We start from the raw sequence: 25,867 nt of genomic DNA, 5'->3' as shown, positions 1-25,867 counted from the left end.
AAAAGTTATCAAATATCTATAATTTTGGTTTTGTTCAGGGTTAATTAAAAAAAAAAAATCTTTATTAAAGTAATCTTGCTTAACTCATCCCCCCCCCCCCCCCCCCCCCGATTTTTTAAAAGGTTTTAACCCCTTCTCTTTCATCCTACTCTCCTTCACCATACCCTTCTCCTATCTTACTTCTACTATCATTCTCCTGGTATTATGACGTATCAATTTTACTAATTCTTTTCTTACCCCCCCTTCTCCTATGATTAACATGTATACCTTCTCCCTTAGCTTAAAACTACAATAGAATCTGAAGCTCTTCCCCTGTGTACACCCCCTTCCTTGTCTTTAACCCCCTCCTCACTCTTGTTTACCTGTCCAGATAGGAAGAAATGTAACTAATCATGTTTGTCATGACATTGAAGATGAATCCTATCTTATATTCATCAAGAGTATCAAATTAACTATGGGGCTATGCTCACATGTCTTGGTGTTCAGGGCTTGGTGTTCAGCTTTAGTTATCAGTTTCAGTACAGGTCTTGCTGACAAATACTAAATATGCAATAAAAAAATTAACATAACAGTTCATCCATTTGACTATAGGGATGTGTATTAAACACAAAAAACATACAATCAGACACAATATACATGCCTGCATTACTCAGTGTTTATTGACCCATTTTATCCCTTAAAAACCAAAACCAAAATGTCTCTTCTTTTACAAATAAAACATCATATCAGATAAAATGAATGTAATAAATCTAAAATTATGTACTACACCTGATCATTTTCTGAGTAACTGATTCCAACTCACTGCTTTTAAAAAATGCATTACATGAAAAATAAATTCAGTTACTTTGAAGTAAAAGTTTGCATTGAAACACTACATTACAAAAATGTGGACAAGAAAATGTTAATACAAGACTTAAAAGTATCTGTGCATCATCAAAGTGATGAGAAGAGGAAAGACCTCCTGCAACACAAGGGAAAGGAGTCTTTTATAGCTGAGACATGAGGACGTGACATTTTGATACATAGTGAACTGTTGTGATGTGAGACGAGGTGAATTGCACGAGTGATGCAGAAACTAAGTACCCAAGGTGGGGCACAGAGCCAAACACATATCTGCATGCCATTCCAAATATAAAGTGGCCTCTCAGAAGATTCTGGGAGCTCCAAACACCCTCTCAAAAACAGTAACACGAACTTTTGCAGAAACATATTATGTCTACAATGGATGGAAAAAACCGATGATGTTAATCGTCATACACTCTCTGAAACAAAACCTGAATGATGAACTATGATTTACTCCTGTGATTGTATTAGTTTAAAGTTTGAAATGAGAAAACCCTGAATCTTACTCAGCTCTTAATGCTCTACTTGTGCTGTGTAACTTCTGGCAGTGGCAGGAAAAATGCTACAAAATTGAATGAAAATCTATACTTTCATGAATATTGAAATCTTGTAATGATGTTGGAAAATGCTATTTTATTGCTCATAGAAAGTCTGAAATAAATACTTAACTGCGTGTAATAGAAAAAACAAAAGTGGATATGATGCTTTCATACACTTTGTATCAAGTGCAAGATTAAGCTGGAGAAAAAAAGTCATGTAATTGATAGCAAGAAGAGAGAAATAGTGATTTAAAGAAGTGGACTGGGGACAACCAGCGATGAAGGTTACATGTTATTCCTACAAAAGAAATATAAAGAATGTTAAAGGAACGAAATGGAAGAGAATCAGGGAGTGAAGGGTGTATTAATCTATTGTCCTTTTAAATGGGGTGGTCCATGATTAAATTCTACAGGGATACAGAATTCAGAAGTCAACAGGTTGACATCAATCTAGAAACATAACAATAGAAAGACTAGCAGTTGGTACATGTATATGATCAAAATACATGTTTTTATATTTTATGAACTCAGAGAGTGACAGAGCGACAGCTGAGATATATTACAGCATTCACAAGAAAAATTAAACTTAACATCACGAAGTACAAAGAGTACATGAATGATTACTGAATCTCTGGGTTTCTTCTTAAGTATCATCAATTCCTCATCTTCCTTTGCTGAGCCATGTACATACATTCTTCCACGTAGAGCTGAGAGTCATCCCCTCTCTCTCTGGTCCACCCACCATCCCTATTTAGGGGACTTCATGCAATCACATGTGTTTAATATAGTATGCATATAATGGATTACATCCGCATGGCTATAACTATACTGTAATCTGTTTCATGAACTAGGATGCCAGTCAAGTTCACACTACATAATACATTTACACATGGTGATTGAAAGCTTGGTGTTGGGGCTGCAGAACACACTTAAACACCCACATGTACATGTGTACATCATGTGGGTTTGCTATCACACTACACCTATAGTTTTTTTTCTGTGCTGGTTGGTGCCGATTGGAAACACCTGAAAACTTTTTTCATAATTGCTTAATACATTTTTCATATTATGCATGTATATGTATGTAAGGCAACACGTTTGAATATGCTTAAATTCCTATCATTTTACACTACAGCACTTCCTGCGAAGGATTTACTGATATCTTAACTCCATAAATTGATTTTGATTTGCACAAAAACATGCACATGAGAGTGATTGTTATCAGGTACAATAGGTACATGCTGGTCCCGTAAAAGCAAGGTAGGACCATGCATTGACTATACTGCTTAATGCAGCAGTGTGAAATTACAGTATGTTGTATTTTATAAAAATCAATAAAGATACAAATATGAAATTACAAGAAATCAATATAGATACCATTACATTATTTACAAAATTTGTTACATCATGCATATACGTGTTATTAAAAAAAACAGCTGACAATGCTCTTCAAGCCTTAAAACAGTAATGCTGATGGAGATTCTTTTGGTTCTGCTTTCATCCAAAAACATACAGGAAATCTAAATCCTATCTAATTCTATCCATATACAAAATACCATAACACTTAAAAACATACAGTATTTCTATGAATTTCAGATGCAACAGCATAATAGATTCAAATTTCTAGCATTTATAAAAAATATTTTTTTCCATTGATTGATGTGCTGCACTTACATAACACCATCTTACTAACATGTATATTTATTACCTGCTTACAAAACTCGACAAATGCTGGAGAAAATATGCAGAAAAAACGTACAATTTTTTTTGCCCTTAATGTACTTACTCAAACATGTCCTGTTCAAGTGGTTTTTCTATCCAGTTACCACACCCACTCTTCAAAAAGGCTTTTGTCATTACCTGTTTGGCTTTGTGGAAATCAGTAGACATGTGCTTAGCTTCCTCATAAGACCTTGCCAGCTGTGCTCCAGGATTGGTGATCATGGAAATCCTGTTGTAGATCTGCTTGAAGTGGCTGAAGAGGGCAGCCTTGCAGAGTTGTGAGGGTTGTCCAGTCTCGTTCTTGCCTGTTGTGGTGTTGATAACTTCCAGGCAGGGGTCATCAAAGGTCCAGTTGGCGCTGTGATTTGGTGCCCGGCCTGGTTGGCGACTTTCTGCATTGCTGATACCACTCAAAAGTGGCTTGTTGAGACTGTAGCCAGCTGGTAAGTCTTCAATGGTTGAGAGACGAGAAAACATGGCCCTGGAAAGATGGTCACCATGATAGAGTGATCCAAGAATGATGCTGCTCAGGTAAATAGGCTCAATGAAATTGGTTAAGAGAGATCCCTGGACACCAAGTACGTTCCATCTGTAAAAAGTATCGAGGATGATATATACACATAAATTAAGACATCAAATTTGATATTGGTTAAACATATAATTCTCATGGGAACTTTTCACTTAAACTAACACACTTATCATGGGTGGAGGATGCTACATTATCCACAAACAGGAAAGTTTTAAGGCTTAATGAGGCTATTACCATTGATAACAGGCCTGGCAAAAAAAAGGACACAATGCTGAGATTAACAATATCTACAAACACATTAATTTACATCTGGTATGGCTTATCATCCAAAAATACCAACTGCTTATCATTTACCAAAGATGAGCATTTCCTGATCAGAGGCTGTATTTTAAGTTCCTGTATGAGAACATACAGTACATGGAATTATCTGCAACAGGCACTATAAAAAATAATGAAGAGGCTATGCTTAGAATCAGGGACCTGATCAGGCTTCATATGAATTATACCATTGATCCCAGGGTTGAAGAAACATTTAGATCTGCCTTATCCAGCCATGTGGTAACCAATTTCTACATGTATGCACATGAAACACTTTTTTATATATATATAAGAGTCTACTTGTTTTTAGTAACATAAACATGCATGTACACGATATCCCTTTCCTTTGAGTTGCATTCTTCTTGCCTCTAAATTAAGTTAAAATTAAGTTAGATGATTTGGACAACTGTACAAAATATGATATTCACTAATTCAGCCATCATTTACATACATGTACATGTACAAGCTGTATTGGAAAATGAATAGGCAACAACTCTCAGCAAACGAAGGTCACAATATCTGTGTCAGCTCAGCTAAAAAAACAAGCTGAGAGCTCGCTGGACAGATTGATGCGCTATATTTAATTTCCTGGCAATGTACTTGCCAGAATGAGGACAGAGCTTTACTCCATCTGTCAATTGAGCAAGGATCACGTATCAATTGTTTCCTCAATGAATAGTTTACATACAGGTACTGACTGTACAAGTGGTAATGAATTTTGAGGTTATTTTCATGAAACTGAACTATTTGAGGTCACCCGAATATCCTGAGATGATAATAATAATTAAAAACACATTAACCTCACTGCCACAATCATCACAACTGCTCTAATATTTTTATACCTGTAACAAAAGTGGCAATACCTGTACAAGTCCACAATTTTGTTATTATGTTAATGTACATTTATCGAAATACATACATGTACATGAAATATTTCAATTGAACATACAAAAATAGTAACATTTGCAAGGACAAATTTGTTACTTTTTTCAATTGGTACATACATGTAGACCAGTTTTCTCTTATAATTTGAGAAAAAAATACTGTGACACAATCCACTGTTCAAATGCAATGTGTGGGAATCATCTGAAGTGTAAAAGTAGAAACAGATAAACTGGTCATACTGTATGAAAGCATGCACATCTTCTGTATCAATTCTTCGAATGCCTAGATGTCACTGGTGGATTCTAATTATAAGTACACTATCACCAGAAACTTGGCAAAGATTGAGAGGGTCAGAAAACATCCCACAAAGAGGCACAGACATACTTTGAATAATTTGGCATCAAATTCATCTGATGCAAAGAAGCAAGAGAAATCTAGAATTTGGTCATAAAAATTGTTGGAATTGTTTGAATTTGGACATGGACTACATGATATAATTCAATTCTTTGTTGTAAAAGTCACTACCTGCCTTACATACAAAAAGTCCCAACATCACTTGTTTACTCATAAACCTAAATGTTTATCTTCATCCAATACAAATCTATCTTAAAGTATGGGTGGGTGTTTCATAAAGCTGTTCAGAGTTAAAAACGACTAGTGATCCTTTCTTGTGGTACTAGTAAATGGTATTGAATTGGCAATGGTTTAGAGCGTAAGGGTTCACCAGTCGTTCTTAAAATTGATATAACTTAAGAACAGCTTTATAAAATGGCCACGTGTTATGGTGTTGCCTACAGTATGTACATGTAAGGGAAATGACAAGCAAATTATTATGATGTTGACCTCACGCCCAGCCAATGGCATCCAATGTAATTGGCTACTTGGGCCCTAAAGCTTAGCAATTGATCATGGAGGGATTTTATGATTGACCATACACAATTCTGAATGCAATCAATCATAGAAATCAGTAGACCATTGATTGCTAAGCTTTATATAACCGGTCCAGATATCAGTGTTTCACCTGGGTACTCTTTCATAAATATTATCCACAGACCTCTGCAACTTGTTTTCAATACATATTGTAGCTTTCATCTACTTATATAAATGACAGCGGATGGTTCTGTTCATAGAGTATACAATTCAGTCTTCTGGCAGGCAAACTCAAACAAAATATTTTGGTTGGGCATTTCCATGTAATTGACTGAGTATACACACTCCAATCAAATCACAATGTCGTCTTGAAAATTTCAATACCCTCATCCTTTAGTAGGCACCATGCTGCCTGTCTTCATTCACTTTGTCACATGCTTAATGACCTTATCACTGAGCCTTGTTTAAGATGACTGCAGTGTTCAATGCTAGAGACAAGTATTCCTTGAGGGTTCACTGACCAGAGTCATTACCAATAGCAAGGTAATACTTTGATAGCTCCCTTGAATGAAGTAGATTGGGGGGGGAGGTTGAAGTATACAGTAAATACTACAGTAGTACAGAGTACATCAAAATAATTGAGTGAGGTGTCGAGGGTAGGGTAATGCTGACGAGGGAGGATTCTTCTTTAAGAAGGCAATAGGCATTTGTGTTGAGTCTATTGACTACCAATGTTTTACTTAGACACACTAAATTTATTAACTTTTTGCTGGTATACTATGCATGGGGTTTCTCATATACATGTACATTTGGATCAGCAAACTGATTTTGTGTGCAGTCACTAAATGTACATACAAATAGGAAAGTTTAAAGTTTGCAAAGAAAGCAAGCTTTGAATCACTTTATAAAAAAAAAGAAGAAAAAATGAAACAGTTACTTGAACTAAATTTTTATTAATTTTTTATGTGTGTGAATGTTTCTTGAGCTAATAGAATGCAATTACCTGGCCAACTTGTCACTGCAGGACATAGTAAGTAGCCTCTCCCCTTGAAGCACTCCATCCCAGGTCTGTATGGAAGGTCCAGATTTCACAGGGATTGTTCCTTCCCCAGACTCAATCTTTGTCCTCAGCTGACCCCTGGCTCGTCGGTTTGGATGTCTATCTGGAGTTGGCTCTTCACTGCAGGATGACTCATGAGGGGAGAAGATGCGTGCATCTCCACAAGGTGCAGTACTAATGTAAAGATGAAATTTGATCTCGCTACGAAGCTTGTATCCTCTGCCGGACGGGTGTGGAACAAAGATTGAGCTGTCTCCTTGATTATCGAGGAACAGCTTCAACTGGGAGTACAAGTACCTGATGAGGCACCTTCTAGATATGATCTCAGCATGACAGTCATTGAGGGCTAAGCCTTGCCCTGACATGTACTCTCCATTGATGCATTTTGTACCAGTAGAGATTGCTATCACACTAGAGTTCTCTAAGGTCTCACCTCTTGTCATCACAATGCCAGCTAGAACCTTACGCTTGGCAACTGGGGACTGGAAGCCATTGGTCAATTCACAGAATTTGTTTAGGATCAACTTGTGGACATGGTCTGCCAAAGCCAAGGCATGGCTTGATGTTTCTTCATTTGTGATTGGCTGAAGATCTGGAGCCAGGACGGGATTCATATCAAAGAGAGCAATAAGAGCAGCCTGGGCCGCCCGCTGTTTGGCAAGTTTCTTGTTGCGTCCAGTGCCCTGGAAATTCTTACCATCTATGGTCAGGGACATAGTAAAACTCTTGGAGTGGCTCTGACCAGTCTCTTCTATTATTTCATATTTCTGTCCTGGTTTGAGTTCATTCAAGATCATAACAGGATTCTTCCCAGAGGGTTGTTCTTTTTTCTTTGCCAGTGGTGAATTTTGACCCTGCTCTACTTTCACATTCATCACATCAGGACTGTTTTGTGTTTTGTCAGCTAGTACTGCCTTCATCATGCTTGGTGGGGTCACAGGACGCTCTTGGTCAGCATCAAAAGGATTGAAGCCACCATGGACTTCTGGTTGGTCTGATGTAAAATCTGCAGTGAACTGATACCTACCAAGAGCTTGATAAGCATCACTTGCATTGGGAAACTGAATAAAAGACTTGAGTGCTAGCTCTGCAGCATGCATTCTAGCGGTTTTCTTGCTACGGCCAGTGCCTTCAAACAGCTGATCATTCACCTCGACAGAGACAACGAACGTGGGAGCATGGACTGGCCCTGTCTGAGATTCAGTCTTGAAGGCAAGTCCAGGTCTGATCTCATTGAGCTGCATCAAAGCATTCTTTGGTAGACGTGGTCCTGGTACTGTCTTCTTCTTCTTCCTTCTTGGTTTCTTAGAGTCTTTCCCCTCTCCGGTACCATCTTCTTCACCTTCTGCTTCATCTTGCATGGGTTCATCATCGTCTTCTAAAGGGCGCTTCATGGTGTTGGTCTCTGTTGCAGCCTTTGGTTTATTGGAGTCAAACACAATGTTTTCCTTCACTTCTGCAGAAGCTGGAAAAAATAAACAGAAAAGGGAATACACATTAGCAATGTATTCATTTCCTTTTCATGTTATCAAACCAAATGAACCATTTCAAATACAGAGCAACCTCTGCTAAACCTCTACTAAAAATAGCTATTAAAACCCTTAAATTAAAAACCAACATTTACATGTACTTGTGTTTATTTTCCTCACAGAAAATACACATCTTTTAAATAGTACCTACCAATCTGGTAGACAGCTTTGAAGACTTTATAAAGTTTCCTGCTTGGATGTAACAAGAATATTAACAGTCAAAACCAATTACTATTGCCACAAGAAATATCTCACCAATATCAATCTGCAAATATCATCACACTTTCTCAAGGACATGGAAATCAATTGAATTGCAAAGCGAATGCCAACAAGGAGTATCCATTCAGGCATCTACCCTCTTCAACATAAACACAAACAAAACTGAATGGAGAAACACATTATTGTAACATCATTCCAAACAACATCCCTCAGTTTAAGAGCAGGTCGATCAAGCCCATAACAAGACCAACCCCTAAACACCCAAAACAAGACCACAGCCATTCCCAATAAATCTGCATGACTGAAATTCTCAATTATCTAGGGTCATGACATTGATTATGGACCAGTGCCTGTAAGGACCATAGAATGTATTGTTGATAGTTCTAAGATGTATTTCCACTTCAAGTACTGCAAAATAGTGAAATGAATCCACTGTCGATCATTTTTTGTGGAGGGGTTTCATTATCTTTTAATAAGGATTTTTATCGAAACGAACTCAAATGGCTATATCAGTTTCTAAGCGTCTTCAAATATCTAATGTCTGCTTATATCCATTCCATCACAAATACTTATTACCCAAACTACATGTACATTGTAGGATAGGAGACAAGAGTACACAAGGTATTACTTTCATGAAGTGAGTTGAATGCAATTTGCATTGATGGAAGTTATTATCGGTAAATGATTCAATAACAAGACTCTAGCTTGAGCCTTAAGATTCATCAATCAAGAAGAAAAACGTTTCCGATAAACTTAGGGACAAGTCATAGTGTTCAAACGATCGTTAAAGCATAAATGTTTTCCTATTTTGACAATCGTTTGACCATACTAAAAAAAAAACCTTTCCAAAAGTTCCTGAAAATTTATATTTCACATCTTAAATCCATTAATTGCCCATAGATCTATTTTTAATATATTCTTGAAATTGTTTTGATTTAGATGTTAACTATCAAAAAAATAATACCCTCTTTCTTGACTCTGAAAGATTGTTTCCAGTTGATATCACACTCTGTCAAACTACATGAGAGTCTACATGTGAAACTGCGATATTGTTTTGTATATATTATACATATGGTTGCAATTGCCATGCAGGGAACATTTCCATGTCAAAATACAGAGTTTTTTCCCTTTCATAACAAGATACCCCAAAACTACATGTACATCAAGGTCGACAAACCAAACTACATGTACAATAGCAATTCATGAATTCAAAAGATATTTTTCATTTATTTATTTTTCTATTCAGGTCTGAGAAGAACGAGAAGACAAGAACATGTAGTTTGACCCTCTTTTTGTATAAACAGTATTCTTCTCCCCTGAATGAAGTGTCTCTTCTGACAACACTGTCTTCTGTTTGAGTTTACCTAGTGTTTTTTTACAGAATACCAAGACTGGAATAGGCCTACTATAGTAGATATATCACTTCAGTTCCAAATGATATCCTATACTGGGTTCTCACTGTGAAAGATTCATACATAATATGAGTGATGGTGTATTAATATCAAAGTAGTTCAACAACATAACAATGTGAGAGGCTCTATGTGTCATGGTACTCCAAGAATAAATTGATTACTTGTAATATTTCAAATTTTGTCTTGGCTATTGAATTTAGTGATTGAATATAAGAAATCTACAGAGTACAGACAAACATATCCTGAAATTTTCGACCATTCCATGCTTGAGAAGCGGTTTTATGGATGACAAAGTTTTTGGTTTCACTATATGAACATGTTTTTACATTGTAAGATACAAGTATACATAGTCTTGAAAAGTACTGTTGGGTCATCTCTTGGATAATAGTTCTTAGAAAAACTGTTGGTTTCAATGTTTCAAACGAGTGAGTTCTGCTCTTCATCAGGACAAAGGTATTTTCATTTGAGGGCATATAATTAATGTTCATATAATATAGTGATGAATTGGAATTCAGGGGATTTACCAAAATTAAAATACATGCAGGCTTAAGGAAACAAAATAAGGGTAAAAACTTGGGGATTTTCAAGCACGAGCCCTTGACATGTTGTGAAATAAACTCAAATGCATATATTTGAGAAGCAATATTTTGTTTTAATTTAACAATTTTAAACTATATCTTTGATTACTTAATCTTTTTCATTGAATTCCTTTTAAAGTCACAGGCCTACAGTGTCACTATCACTGCCTTTAATATTCAATAATGAAATCTGGATATCATATGATGTGCATGGGTGACAAAGAGACTTCTACTGAATGTTGCCCTCTCAGACAGTGATATAGAAACTGGATGAGGGCATCAAAACAATGGCCTGAAACAAGATAAGTGGGTGAACAGCTTCAGGAATGTCCTAGGGGATATTGGCTGGGCTGCTTGAAGCTGATGACTTCCCATAAGAAGACCTCAAACTCCTTCAGAGTAGACACATATCATTTTTTAAACAAATAAGTTTCCCTTAAAATATTTGTGCAACAAAGGGATTTCTAGACTAGAGAGAGAATTCAACAAGGACTGATGTGATCTTGTGCCCAACTCCAACTGACACAAAGAGCACATGAAAACTTAGAAGTACCACTGTAATTTTTTATTTTCATATGGTGCCAGTTGGTATATTGTTGGAAAGTTGTCTATGGAGATTTGCTGATCTACACATATATTCACATATTTAAGCCAATTTAATATAATTGGGATACCCAATGAAATGATGAAGGAATAAACCATTATGATTGATAACATTCAAAGTTTGATGGTATTTGTTCGAATTAAATACATCTTGGTATCGGTACATTTGTGGCATACTCATGGTTGACATACAAAATCAGCTTCTATCATTGCAGTTAATGCTGACAAAAGACTACTACATGTACAGGTACAAATTGTTGACAAGCATATTTTGACTCATTTTGTGATGTGGAAACCACAATTACGTCATGTAGTCAACCACAGTAAAATCCAAAACACAATGGAGGATTTAGATATGAGCTTAAATCTTTATTTTGGGTTAATTTAAATTGGCAACATGACTTCATGCATTTTGAACTCCTGAAAAATAAATTCTTTTAAGTCCAATATTAATGTTCAAGAATTGGGTATCCTCTTAATGGTACAAAAAATTTCATAGGCTGAATTTTTTTTAAAATCTCATATTGTCTACATTCCATGAATAGCATGCAAGACTCTGTTTTTTGATATTCCACTCATGCTATCTGGTCATTGTTATAAAATCATTTAAATGATCACAAACCCATATTAACCAACTCTAACAGTGTATGCAATTCCAAACTTTATACACGGGTATATTTGCATGAATGTAGAAATCTCAATGGTTCTATTAAAAACTTTGAATTTTCTTAAAACAGAAGCAAAAGGTGACAAAACTTGCTGATATGTTGCCAATATTTTCACATATAAATAAAGTTACTATACAAGGCAATTTCATGTTGCTTCTTTTTTGTTGGTAATATCAGCTTTTCAAAAAGTGTGTATTAATTACTTTTTCAAGATAGCAACCCCATGAAAATTTATGGTCACACCAGATGCATTAGAGAAAACGAGTGGAGCGCGTCTGGCAGACTTGCCTACATTACGCGATAGCAGCAGTGCAGACTATGAGAACTATAGAATAATCATTCATAAATAACACCATTCATATAATGATAAAATACTACGTTCATTCACCCTTTACGACATTTGACCTTGATCATGTGACCGAAGACTGGTGCAAGACTATCAGTGATACTTGATTACCCTACATGTATGTTCACATTTCATGAACTAGATCCATAAACTTTCGAAGTTATGATGGCAATTCAACAAATGCCCCCAACACGGCAAAAGTTAATTGAAACTCACACAGAATTTTCAATGATGCTTGAATATTCTGAGGTCCAAGTTTCTTGAACCAGATCAATAAACTTTCCAAGGTATGATCAATGGAAATCAACAAATACCCTCAACATGGCCAAAGTTCATTGACCCTAAAATAAATGACCTTTGACCTTGGTCATGTGACCTCAAACTCAGGCAGGATGGCAAGTAATACTTGATTACCCTTCTGTATATATTTTTGCTCTGCTATGTGAGGCAAGACAAAAAATAAGGAGAACATTAATTATATAGGTAATTCAATAGATCTACATGTATACAGAGCTCTATAAAAGTAGAGATGATTTTGCATCAAAGGGAGGGGGCATCTTCAATATTATAGTAGAAGTGAATAATTATAGTAAAAATATCAAGAAAAACGTGAAATCAAATTGAAAAGAAGATCTTTGATTGATTATAAGACTTCAGAGAGGCTTTAATAAAGAATTTGAAACCATCCATTTTTTTTTTCAAATTGATTTTAGAATGCATATATTAACCAGAACCACATTGTATGGTTTATAGCTTCTAGTTCTTCATTAAATCAGATGACTTTTCCATTTCTTGAAGGTGATTTCCTTCGTAATTTTCTTGACTTGCTACTTACTTACTTACTGACATGTGCTTACATTGTACTTACCTGATTGTGTTGGATTTATCAAAGCCTATATACATGTAGATATATGTATGAGACCAAAGAAACTTAACCACCAAATCCTTGATTCATTCAGTGATGAACAATCAGTAAAGGAATCCAAACTCAAGAACAGCATAATACTGTAACATTTCAAGCAAATAAGTTGCAAATGTGAAAACACTGCATCTCATTCAAATTTGAGTGTATGATTGTCAATTTGGGTTAAAGACACAACAGCATTTCCAGAATTACAATTTGTAAAGAGCTATTTCACATACATGTAGTCATCAGAAACATAAATGATCTTGTCACAGATGAGACAGTAGGAGAGACAATGTCGGAGTCATATGAACATCCTGTATCACTAACTGCCTAAGACGTGGACCTTAGCTGCCAGTATGATCCACTCCCACATCCGATACCCACTATTTGAAACAGAAGTAGACATTGATGAAAAGGTGATAGGAAGAGGCGGGACAAGGCAAGTTGAATGTCTATTAACATCAGGGAATTGCAAACACGTGGCAGTACATCATTGTACATGAAGCAATGTGGCTCCACTGTACAACTTTTCCAGTTGTACATGTATCCCAATGTTCACTGGCTCAACAATGAAATCTTGCATACATGTATACTGTATCATTTGAAACAAAAATTAGATTGTTCAGTTTAATGGTTCTGAAATCATTTAATATTTTGTGTATTTCATACATGTACCTATAATTGCTCAAAAAGTGATTGTAGGTACAAGTTCAATGCAAATGGAGCTGTTTCACCTTGATTCAAGATTTTTATTTTATTCATTTTCATTGGCTGGTACAACCAATTTTACCAAAGTCATGCTTTCAAAAGGTTATGAAACAAATTTTGACAAAAAAGATAAAAACAACCAACTGAATAACAATTAAAAAAATTTAAACATTTTTTTTGTAACACAATGGTAGGGAATACTAGAAAGAATATTTACACAAAATATTAGAATTTTAGGAGCTTTATTCAGTGAATTAATGAAAAAAGTATGATTTATGAATACATGTACAAGAATTAATTAATAGAATAACATCATATAGAAATTCATGTAGCACATACTACCATGTAAAATGGAGGAATAGAATGATAAGTGGCCAAGAACTGGGGGTACATGTACAATTAGGCCTAGGGGAAATTGGCCCTTCTCCCCCTACATTAGGCCACAGAAAAAAAAAGGCCAACTTAGGATTAACAAGTGGAATGCCTCTGGCCGTCTCACCTGCATCACGCGGTTCAATATAGCAGCAGTGCTGACTTTGAATACTACTCTAACTCGCACAAGATGTTCAGTGATACATGGTTACTCTTATGTCCACTTTTTATGAACTAGACCAATAAACTTACAGAGATATGATGGTTATTCAACAAAAAAACCCAACATGGCCAAAGTTCATTGACCTTACATGACCTTTGACCTTGATCACGTGACCTGAAACTGGAACAGGATGTTCAGTGATACTTGATTACTCTTATGTACAAGTTTCATGAATCAGATCCATAAACTTTCAAAGTTATGATGGTAATTCAACAGATACACCCAATTCGGCCAAAGTTCATTGACCTTTGACCTTGGTCATGTGACCTGAAACGCGCACAGGATGGTCAGTGATACTTGATTACTCTAATGTCCAAGTTTAATGAACTAGACCAATAAACTTTCAAAGTTATGATGGTAATTCAACAGATACCCCCGATTCGGCCAAAGTTCATCGACCTAAATGACCTTTGACCTTAATCATGAGACCTGAAACTTGCACAAAATGTTCAGTGATGCTTGATTACTATTATGTCCAAGTTTCATGAATCAGATCCATAAACTTTCAAAGTTATGATGGGAATTCAACAGATATCCCCAATTCGGCCAAAGTTCATTGACCCTAAATGACCTTTGACCTTGGTCATGTGACGTGAAACTCATGCAGGATGTTCAGTGATACTTGATTAACCTTATGTCTAAGTTTCATGAACTAGGTCCATATATTTTCTAAGTTATGATGACATTTCAAAAACTTAACCTCAGGTTAAGATTTCGATGTTGATTCCTCCAACATGGTCTAAGTTCATTGACCCTAAATGACCTTTGACCTTGGTCATGTGACATGAAACTCTAATAGGATGTTCAGTAATACTTGATTAACCTTATGGCCAAGTTTTATTAACTAGGTCCATATACTTTCTAAGTTATGATGTCATTTCAAAAACTTAACCTCAGGTTAAGATTTGATGTTGACGCCGCCGCCGTCGGAAAAGCGGCGCCTATAGTCTCACTTTGCTTCGCAGGTGAGACAAAAACAGAATCTCATTACTTATAAATTTTAGTTACGATGTTTTAAATGGGAAGATGGAGTTTTCATGTCAACTATAGAAATAAAATACATACAAAGATCCATACATACCACACGAAAGCTGCCACAATTTTTGATTAACTTGGAAAATCTTTGTTTACATAATCATAACATAATCTATACAAAGATTCAAACAGAAAAAACACCCCCCCACCCAGAAACACTTCAAATATTTTTTTCCTTGAAGGGATGGTCTGGGCTGAAAATGGTTATATTTTGATAAATAGAGTAAAATTCACAGAGCAAAATGCTGAAAATTTCATCAAAATCGGATAACAAATAGCGAAGTTATTGAATTTTTAAAGTTTATCAATATTTTGTGAAAACAGTTATATGCACATCGTCATGAATATTCATTAGGTGAGCTGATCATGTCACATCCCTACTTTCTTTTTTCTTATGATATTACATGAAATCACAGAGTTTTCATTTTTTCAAACATGTATAAATGATTTTCTCCATTATGACGAAATAAGTTGCAGCAATAAGTAACTTATATGCATTTAATCAGTTGTCAATCCAATTGTTTTAATTCTTGGTAGAAAAGTTTTTAAAAATCCTAATTTCATATAATGAAATACAAAAGAACAAGTGGGGATATGACATCATCAGCCAACCTAATGAATATTATGAAGACATGCCTAGAACTGTTTAACCGGAATAATACAGATATTTAAAATTCAATAACTTCGTTATTTGTTATCCGATTTTGATAAAATTTTGCTCTGTGAATTTTACTCTATTATTGAGATACATGTATAAATATCTCCAGCCTGGACCATCCCTTTAAACTCAATTGGTTAAGGTTTTAAATCAAAAGTCAGTCTATTTCGGTCAGGATATGCTCTGCCAAGACTTTGTCTCGCTTCATGGTAACGTTGTAACCGATTTTTATTGCTATTCCCGATCCGATTTCCCCTTTTTTCTACATTTTTATAAACTCCAATATTTGATGAGTGGGAAAAAATCGGATCAGAATGACCAAAACATAACAAGACAAAAACATGTGGCAACATGCATTGCGGCGAAGCAAGCTCCAAGCGAAGTCCTCATGTTGGTCATCAACATGTGCTAATGATTTGTTTTGATCTCGGACAAAAGTGGTAGAAGGAAAATAAGATAGAGCCATAAAGGAGAAGAGGAGGGAGAAGATGATATTTTTAAATCTCCGACATAATCGGAGAAAGAAGACAAACAAGAAGATGATGATTTGTTTTGATCTTAAAAGGAGGCAAATAAATTCAGTTGAACGCGCTAAGATGCGTGATAATGTTTTACACGTTTTGAGGAATATCATCGTAAACAACTTTGGATAGCAGTGCATCTTTTCTGGTAGGTCATGCGACCTCTAAGAGTTTACGATTGCCTCAGCAATCACCACGATGTTGTAGAGAAGGTAAACATCATCATAAAAACTTTGGATAGCAGTGCGTCTTTTTTGGTAGGTCATGCGACCTCTTAGAAGAGTGTACACTTGCCTCCGCATTCATCACAATGTTGTAGAGAAGGTGAATATCATTGTAAACAACTTTAGATAGCAGTGCGTCTTTTTCAGTAAGTCATGCGACCTCTAATAGTTTACGATTGCCTCTGCAATCACCATGAAGTTGTAGAGAAGGTGAATATCATCGTAAACAACTTCGGATAGCAGTACGTCTATTTTGGAAAGTAATGTGTCCTCTAAGAGTTTACAATTGCCTCCGCGATCATCACGATGTAGAGAAGAGGACTACAATGTACTGTTGATCGGCGGAAGTGTCGCGCGCTGCATCATAATCTACTTCTCCTTTCTTCAATTATGTCGGAAATCAAAACAAATCATCTTCTTCCTCCGATTTTGTTGGAGATCATAACAAATTCTGTCATCATTGTAGCTTGCAGCATTTGTCAGGATGCCAGCCACCCACAAATTTTAATGTATTTTCTTGTTTTTGAATATCTGCCGATCCGATATCTGAACCTATTTCGATTTTAGGAGCAAAACTTCTGAACCGAACTCCGATCCCGTTATTGCTCTAACTTACAACATTACTTCACGGAACCTTCTCCCTCCATAGTCCGAAGCAGCGTTCTCGCCAGTGTATAATACGCAAACACCATGCGTGCGGAAATGGAGACCAAGTGGAACCATGCGTAAAATTTCAGCGACATGCGTGGAAAAATTAAATGGAAATATTCAGAAAAAAATGATACACTCTATGAACTCATCTTAGTGATATCAACATCATTTATCGGGTTGCGCCGAAGTCCCACCAACTTAAGACCACTTACAGGCCTACTATGGCTAGGAAAGTGGCAAGGCGCCCAGCTAGCTCGCGGCTGCTATTGAGGGACTATGACGGCACGGTACGGTCGTTCCGTTGCCTATTCCCCCGTTTGCCCCGCACATCACACCGGCCATGCTCCATGGTGAAACGTCAGATCACAGACTCACACAAAACTTACATGTCGATCTACACGCCATAAAGTTGTTTGGTGTTGGAACACACAGTCGTAAATCACTAGGAAGTGTCCGTGATATATTTTGCATTTGTGTGTATGTGCACGAAAGCCACACGCATGCGCTCAGCTAGGTCAGCGAATTAAGTTGGATGACGCATCTCGACGCGACTCTATTGACCAACTCCATTACATATCACATGACCCTCAATCATGAACGCTGTTTTGTTCCGAAGTTGAATGCATTTCGTGATTTCCCTTTTCTCGAAAATATTTACAATTTATAAGCTGGAAAGCTGCACTTCTCTTTCTTTGGACTGAATGGCAAGTATCTGTGCATTTGTGTGGGCTTAAAAATACGCCGCAATGGGGCTTCCTTAGCCTCTCTATTTGATGAAAAGGCCTTCGCTTCCGCGCTCCGCGCGGGAGGGGTAAACGCACCCACCCCCCAGTAGTGGCAGCACAAGTCCCCGACATGGGTGAATTTTTTTCTGACGAGAACGCTGGTCCGAAGTATCCCATACAGTGTATGCACCTCAATGGCAGTGGTAGACATCATGTCCTGATTGATTGATTGGCTAGCGCATGTATCGTTATGTTCGAGCTGCATTAAAAACATTACAAACAACAAACCTGACATGACATCGGCTCTCTCTCTGGAATCAAACTTTGGGATTTTATATCACATATTTTGAGAAACTGGTAAGCTGATTGGGAAAGAGTTCCATATGCACTAGGCCCGTTTCGGGTACACGTGTACACGCACGGTCAAGTCAGTGCACGTGTACTAAATTCCATCACCGTGTACACGGTAGCATCTGCATAAACAAGCTCACAGCCTCACATTAAATCTTAGTTCTCAGACACTGCACATGTTTTAATTACTAATATGTCAACATATTTCAATTAATCCAGAGTGAGTTCACTTCCAAAATCGCCAATTTAATCCACATTCTTTCTGGAGACTCACGTTTTTGTACCACGAAATCGGCACGAAATGGGTCTGCTCCGGTCTCAAAAGCTCGAAAGCGTTGCTCAATCACACTCAGAGTCAATTTGAGAATCACCAATTGCGATAGCGATCATCGCTACAACTTACGTGTTATACGCTCGCACACAAGCCTACAAACAAACGCTCTTCAAATTGGCAACATTATTATGAAAATTAATCGATAACTTCAGTTACACTTATTCTGCAGCGATCTGTGCATGAATGTACGGTACATACAGTATACAAAATGCACATCTACCGAGCGTCGGCGATAGCTAGGGCCCTGCACTGATTTTCTTTTGCATTCCTTATTAATTTAATGCGCTGCTAAGCCGAGTAAACTTTTAATTTGCACCAATTTTTGTGGATTGATACTTCAAACTTCTCAGGTAAGCTTTAAAACCGTGACTTAGGCTATATAGACCCCTTTTTATGACATATTGATGCAGGTCCGTGTCGACATGAAAACAGAACTCGCTCTCAAAGTGTTTACAACGTGTACACGTGTACACGACCGAAAAACACGCCGTGTACACGTGCATCAAAAATTGACTTTCAAAACGGGCCTAATATGCACCCCCACCCAAAATAACAAAAGATTGTAGAGACTTACGGTTCTTTCACTTCAAATTTCTCTATCGATTAAGTGTTTCTTACCTTAGTTGGGACTCCAACTCACCTCATTTTTAAACTGGAGTCAAGATCTTTTCCAGCTATGCTAGCGAGAAGTGCTGATATCGCGAGAGGTTTTCCTAGAGATAATGAGCCAATAGTTTGACTAGTCTAGGCTTTCAGACCCTTAAATGACTGAATAAACCAATGTCTATGGACAATTACATGCACTTGATCCTGCTCTAAAATTTGATGGAATAAAGCCATAGTTTGGTATGTATTTCCACTCTCCCATCATATTGGGGCTAGATATATTAACAGTATTTTGAACCTTCTCCACATTTTTATTTTCAATGTTAATGGGGGAATGCATACATGTATGGAACTCTTTCCACTGATTATATTCTTAAAATATTACTTTTTTATTGCAGCACTTTGTTTATTCCCCTGAAAGCAAGATTTTAAAATAGAAACCGAAGATGGTGAGGTAGCTAATGCACCCTTCATGCCCTAAGGCTGAGGTAAGCCCACTCATAGGAGCGTTATATGCCGCTGTGCACAGGAAAACCACATGCACAATGCATGAAACACTTCCGGTGGGATTGCGCGAAATCGATAAATTTTACAAAATCTAAAATACAATTAAAATTCTTTTATATCACTTACCGGTACCAAACGATTATCAAGTCTTTGGTGATTCCTTTGGACTTGACTTTTAATACCCCTTCATAAACCTATCCTCCAATTAGCCGCCTAAGAGTAATGCGGATAATTCAATAAAAATTGCGTTCACAAACTCCGAAAATAAGCTGCATTATTTTTACGAGCACCCGTCCTGAAAAAGGTGGATAATCATCATGACAACTGGACATGCCCCCTCCAATGCGGTTGTGTTGGAAAAGGGTGACCTTGTGACCGCACCATGGCAATTATCCGCATTATTTGGAAATGCATTCATAAACTCAAAATCTTGTCCCGATGCTGCTATTATGCGGATGATAGCAGCATCAAAATAATGCGGATAACTCTGGTCCTCCTCCAATTTTACGACCAAATTATGCTGCTATTAGCTGCATAATTGGGTTTATGAAAGGGGTATAAATGAATATGTTTCCTTGAAGTTGATGTCAGTGCTGTTCAACTCTGAGAACAGCAATTTTCGTCTAAAGAGGGCGTGCGCGATTTATATTGGTATAAAAGACACTACATGTATGTGCACAGGGGAAAGACAAGGCACTAAAACTATTTTACACGCAAATCGATTCAAAGCATTACTCAAAGTCAGCAAAGTGTCCATTTTTTTCAATGTATAAATATAAATTTGTATAGCTACCACCGGGAAGAGCATTGGTGAGAAGCGAAAACATGTGTCGGCAAGCATTACTTCTGTTATGAAGCAATGTTTACCGACTTCTCAAAAATCAACTGTGTAATCACGTTCGTAGTGCAAGGTTAGTACGGTAAAGCTAGCCTCACACTATTGCGAGTGAGCCGAGTTGGAGAGCCCCATGGCCATACACAGTACAGGCCCTGGTCAAAAAATTTGGATCGTCCCAGTTTACAGGGACTGTCCACTGTCTAAGTTCTTATCCTCACAAGAAATCTAGGAAAGTTCATTCACCTGTCAAGTGCTGACACCAATCAAGTATGCTAGTCAATGTAAACACATAAGGTTTCGTAACAAGATAATTGGAAGATGGCAAGTTGTGAAAAAAGACGGTGAACTGAGGAAAATTGATGTCACTGAATCTATTTTTAACACGCTATGCTGTCTATGTCATGTCCCGCAGGGGTCAGTGAAAAAAACTGTCCCCATGAACAATGACAATCTCAATTTATCAAGACATGATTTGTCTTGGTTTATGAGGATATATTTGTTTTTTTAATTCTGGAACAATCCCACCCATGGGTGCACTACATGCCGCCGTGCACAGGAAAATCGCAGACATGGCGCATGCAACACTTGCATGGGATTGCACTAATTTATGAACACATATTGTAGCCTTTAGACTTAAAACAGAATAATATATTCCTCAAATAGATACATTTCAATGCTAATTTTTCTTTCCATTGACAAACTATGGAGCTAACTCACCGTTTCCAAATTTTTGCATAAAGAGGGCATGGGATTTATATCAAAGTCACTACAAGGGAAAGACTAGGCACTAAAATTATTTTCCTTGTAAATCGATGCAAAGTGCTACGCGAAGTCATCCAAAGTGTCCAATCTTTTTATTGTATAGACTTTGGTGGAACGTTTGTTGACGAACTAACATAGGCTCGCACTACTGGCTTCATTCAAAGCACTGCACGTAGAATTTTCTATTTGTCATCGCTTTGAATTTTCTCCAATAAGTGTTATCGCCAACAACAATAATCTATAAGTATTGTTGTCCATATTTTATCAAACAATCATAGGAATCGCGCATACAATGAATTTAGACATGGTTATATAATACCGACAAGCTGAATTAGGTTGTGAATCGTATTAGTGACGCCATCGAGCTTCCTTTTATATGTATTTCTGCGGAAGAGACATGTGAAGCCACTTTCCGAACTGAGTTAAACGATTTTGCTATTTATTATGTGCTTTTTAAATAAAAAAATAATTAGACTACTCAGAAATCCATTGTGTAATCACGTTCGTAGTGCGAGGTGCCTCGCAACACGTGTGAGACCATCCCAATTTTGGACCAGCACCTATACTAATACAAGTTATTTGTTACGTGATGAGAGACTCACCACCATTACGAGTCCTATTAGAGTTTTCTGTCTGTGTCATCGGAGGTCTGAAACATATCAGAAAATATTTAAAAATTCCTCCAAAACAACAGATTTTTCAGTCTGGATCTATGTCAGTAACATTCAAGGTTCCAACTATGGCATCATGCACAGGAAAGTGCAAGGCACAACACCTGCAAAACTTCCATGGAAATTTGTATTATTTAGACATTTTATTTTACATTCCTAGTGCCAGGCTCGACACTAGCGGCGGTCTGACGGTCCCAGACCAGTAAAAATCGCTGTCGGGCCAGCAGATTTTCAGAAATAGGAAGATTTACTAGTCTGACATGACCAGTAAAAAATATCATTGTTGGGCCAGTTATTTTTCCAAAAATAGCAAGATTTAAGGGTCCGACATGACTAGTAATAAAAACCATTGTTGGGCCAATAACTTTTCCACGAATGGTCAAATTCACTGCAAACCATTCCCCTCCCCCCCCCCCCCGTTAAATTCTACCATTCACACACAGAATGGATTGCACGTGTTACTAAAGCTAGAGTAGCATACAGTGTACATGTAGCCAGCCACACAACCCACGTGGTAAATTCTCTACTGGCTGCACGAACAAAGCTTGGCTAAACTCTGGCAGAAATCTCTCATAGAACTGTCAAAATTCACGGTTCATACTCATGAAAGGCTCTTATAATGTCCATATTTCCTAAAAATTGGAGTAACTCTGTCATTTGTAAGCAGTAAAAGGAGAAATTTTCACTTCTGTTTTGGTTCAAACAGATCGGGTTTCGGGTGATATCGTCTGAATACATAATAGCCCAACATATGCATATATGTGTGTGTTGATACACTTGGTTTCTGACTTTCTTTTGTAGCTATTTTAATTGAGCCAAAAGAAACAGATAAATTATTTATGATAGTATTAGCTTTCTTCCTCTGTTTTCTTTCTATTTTTCTTTCCTTCTTTCTTTCCAATCTTTCTTTGTTTCTTCACTCTCTTCTTTTTTGTTACTGTCTTTCTGTTTTAATTTCCTTTTTTCTTTAATTTGTTCTTTCATTCTTTCTATCCTTTAAAAAAATATTTTTCTCTATTTCTTTTTTCTCTTTCTTTCTTTCTTTCTTCCTTTATTCCTTCCTTCCTTTCATTCTTTCTTTCTGACTTCCTTTCTCTTTGTCCTTCATTCTATTTTTTGGGGGGAGGGTAACGAAAGGCTAGAAAAATAAATTTGCACCCTTATTTTTAATGTTTTCTTTAATTTTGGGGACCAGTAGATTTTAGGTTTGGACCAGCAAAAATTTGAAAAACTGGATATCTACATGATTAGGTTGGACCAGTAGAAAATATGGGTTAGTGTGGAGCCCTGCCTAGTGAAATCATTTTTGCTATGACACTAACCAAACGGTATGAAGCCTTGCTTTTCCTCTTGTTTGTCTTTCTATAAAAATACTACTATATTTAATTGTTGATACCGAAGGAGGTTGAATCACACATCCAGATTTTTCGAGTATGATTTATGTAAAGAGCTGCGAGAAGGGTGATATTATTTATACATTGCTTACTTGCTTGTTTACACTGGAAGCTTATATTGCTGGTTGCGTTCTAGGCGCTCAGCTTTTTTTTCCTTTTTTTTTCGCTGACATAAGATGGCGTACTTCACCTAATAAGTTTTGACATGAGATACAACCCATTGATTTTTTGTACGTTTTCCCATTATGCGCCAGGACTTGAATTGAGACTGTTAGATCAGAAAAATTAACATTTGATTGTTGTTTGCGTGAGTTCCACGGTAATGAAAGATTTTTAGAGGTTCTTGGCCGAGATTTGGAGGTAAGCATTAAAAAAGAATAATTTTTAAAGAAAATATTTTCATGATTAAGTTTTCAATTTATTTTATTAGTAATGCAGTAAGTAATTACAGAAAGTTTTGGGGCATTTTATTTCCCTACATTCGTGGAATAAAGGAAAACATTCCAATCAATTGTCAAACGACATGCTCTGTGCGAGGTTAGTATAGCCATGGACCTACTACAAATGGACATTCAATGAGAGCATTTTATGACCACCACCATTTTTCCAGCTGACAAAACTGCTGTCATACACTTAACTTTCTCTTTACACTGTTTTTACAATGACCGCCCGGGGCGATTGTTTACACAAGCTCCTTTCAGCCTATGACGGTCACCGATCGATCACTGGCACTCTTTCGAACAAAGACGGTCATGTTTTAGCCCCGATTGCTAATAGGGAAAGTCCCTACATTACATGTACATGTACCTAGAATGCAATACGCAATATATTTCCATTTTCAATATATTATTTCATGATGTAAATCTAATCATTAGAAAAAAATCCCATTCAATTTTGCCAATCCTCTGGAATTTTACACCCAAATGAAAATCAACTTTTGACCGAAGGTAAGCGCAACTCTCAACATCAATGTTGTCTTAAAAAGATCTGCATTTTTAATGTCTTTCCGCACATTTCCCCGTCAAATTTTTACTGCTTTTTTGCTATATTTTGATCTGCATGATGTCAATGCATTTTGTGAGCGGTTGTTAGCATGCACGCAAATCGCGCGATTTGCATGCATGCTATATGCTGTCGCCAAGCGGAAGACAAAGAAATCAAGATGGCGACGTAAACACGGCCCTAATGCTATTCCCATCTTTTCATAACAAATTTCTCGTTTTTTTAATGAATTCTTCTTTAAAAATAAAATCAATATCACAGAAATGTTGGAAATGAAGATGGACCCCATCTACATGTTTTAGGGCTAGATCTTTTAGAGGGAAAGTAGAATTCTCGGGAGCGAAAGTTTCTGGTTTCCGTGGGGGAATATATTATATGTTGGGGTCCCAGGCATCAGTGGGGAGTGACCATACGTAGAGTATATGACTTTCACTACCCAGACGCCTCCAGTATTTCTAGTTCTACCAGTACCTAGTAAAAATCAATCATTTACTTTAGTCTCTAATATTAGTAAACTAATAGGCCTGGCTAGGCCTACTCTATTTCTTTCAATTTTTAATGAGATAGGCCTACATGTATTTGGCACAGCTAAGGTCTACTCATAACAATATAAGGAACATCATCAACTTAAATATTTCGTGAAATTCAAAGATATTCATATTAAATCTGAACTCAAATCATTAGGTGCGCAACCGATCGGCCATTTTGTTTTGAATTTTGAAAGAAGGGGAGCAAACGCGACAGAACTTCTTCGTTTTTTTGAGGTTCCAGTCTGTGCCTCGATGTCGGGAAACTGCCACTCGTTAGACCTTCATCCATATAATCGTGGTAAGTGCTTGATTTCTGTTATAAGTATATATTCGGAGAATTATTTTGACCATACTTCACGCTTCTCCGTGAGGTATGGTAAATTGCACGTACGATCCTGGGCTCGCGGGCGGGAGTTCCCTGGCCTGGGTTAGGGGTCGTCCAGCGGTTCAACTCGGCGTGGGTCACGTCTCGCTGAAATTGAACAGTCATTAACGTTAGTTCTTTAGGCTACTTTATTGTCTTAAATTCGGGCTCACCTTCCTGTGATTCGACGCTCATCCTGATCAAATAAAGATGGACAGGGGAGAACTCCAGTTGTAAAATACCTGGTAAGTGTTGTGAATTGCTGATATCACTTGTGGAGAGCTAATTTCCTTTCATAAACCCCAACGACGCTTCTACGTATTTAAGTCTATGGCTAGCTAGTAGCTGAGAATAGCTGTGCGT

General features: G+C 37.0%; 1 protein-coding gene across 1 annotated transcript; it reads right to left on the bottom strand.

Annotated features, from left to right (window-relative positions):
• Positions 1-95: 95 nt before the first annotated feature.
• Positions 96-25,867, bottom strand: LOC121410590 (double-stranded RNA-specific editase 1-like). The gene is made up of 3 exons (XM_041602777.1): positions 25,678-25,867; positions 6,710-8,231; positions 96-3,693 (listed from the first exon to the last, which is right to left on the bottom strand). The coding sequence occupies exons 1-3, from the start codon at positions 25,697-25,699 to the stop codon at positions 3,165-3,167; spliced, it is 2,073 nt and encodes a 690-aa protein (XP_041458711.1). The 5' UTR covers positions 25,700-25,867; the 3' UTR covers positions 96-3,164.

This window comes from Lytechinus variegatus, chromosome 3 (assembly GCF_018143015.1).
Source record: "Lytechinus variegatus isolate NC3 chromosome 3, Lvar_3.0, whole genome shotgun sequence".
Taxonomy (NCBI): Eukaryota; Metazoa; Echinodermata; class Echinoidea; order Temnopleuroida; family Toxopneustidae; genus Lytechinus; species Lytechinus variegatus.
The sequence above is the reverse complement of the archived record's forward strand: the minus strand, read 5'-3'. Positions and strand labels throughout refer to the sequence as shown.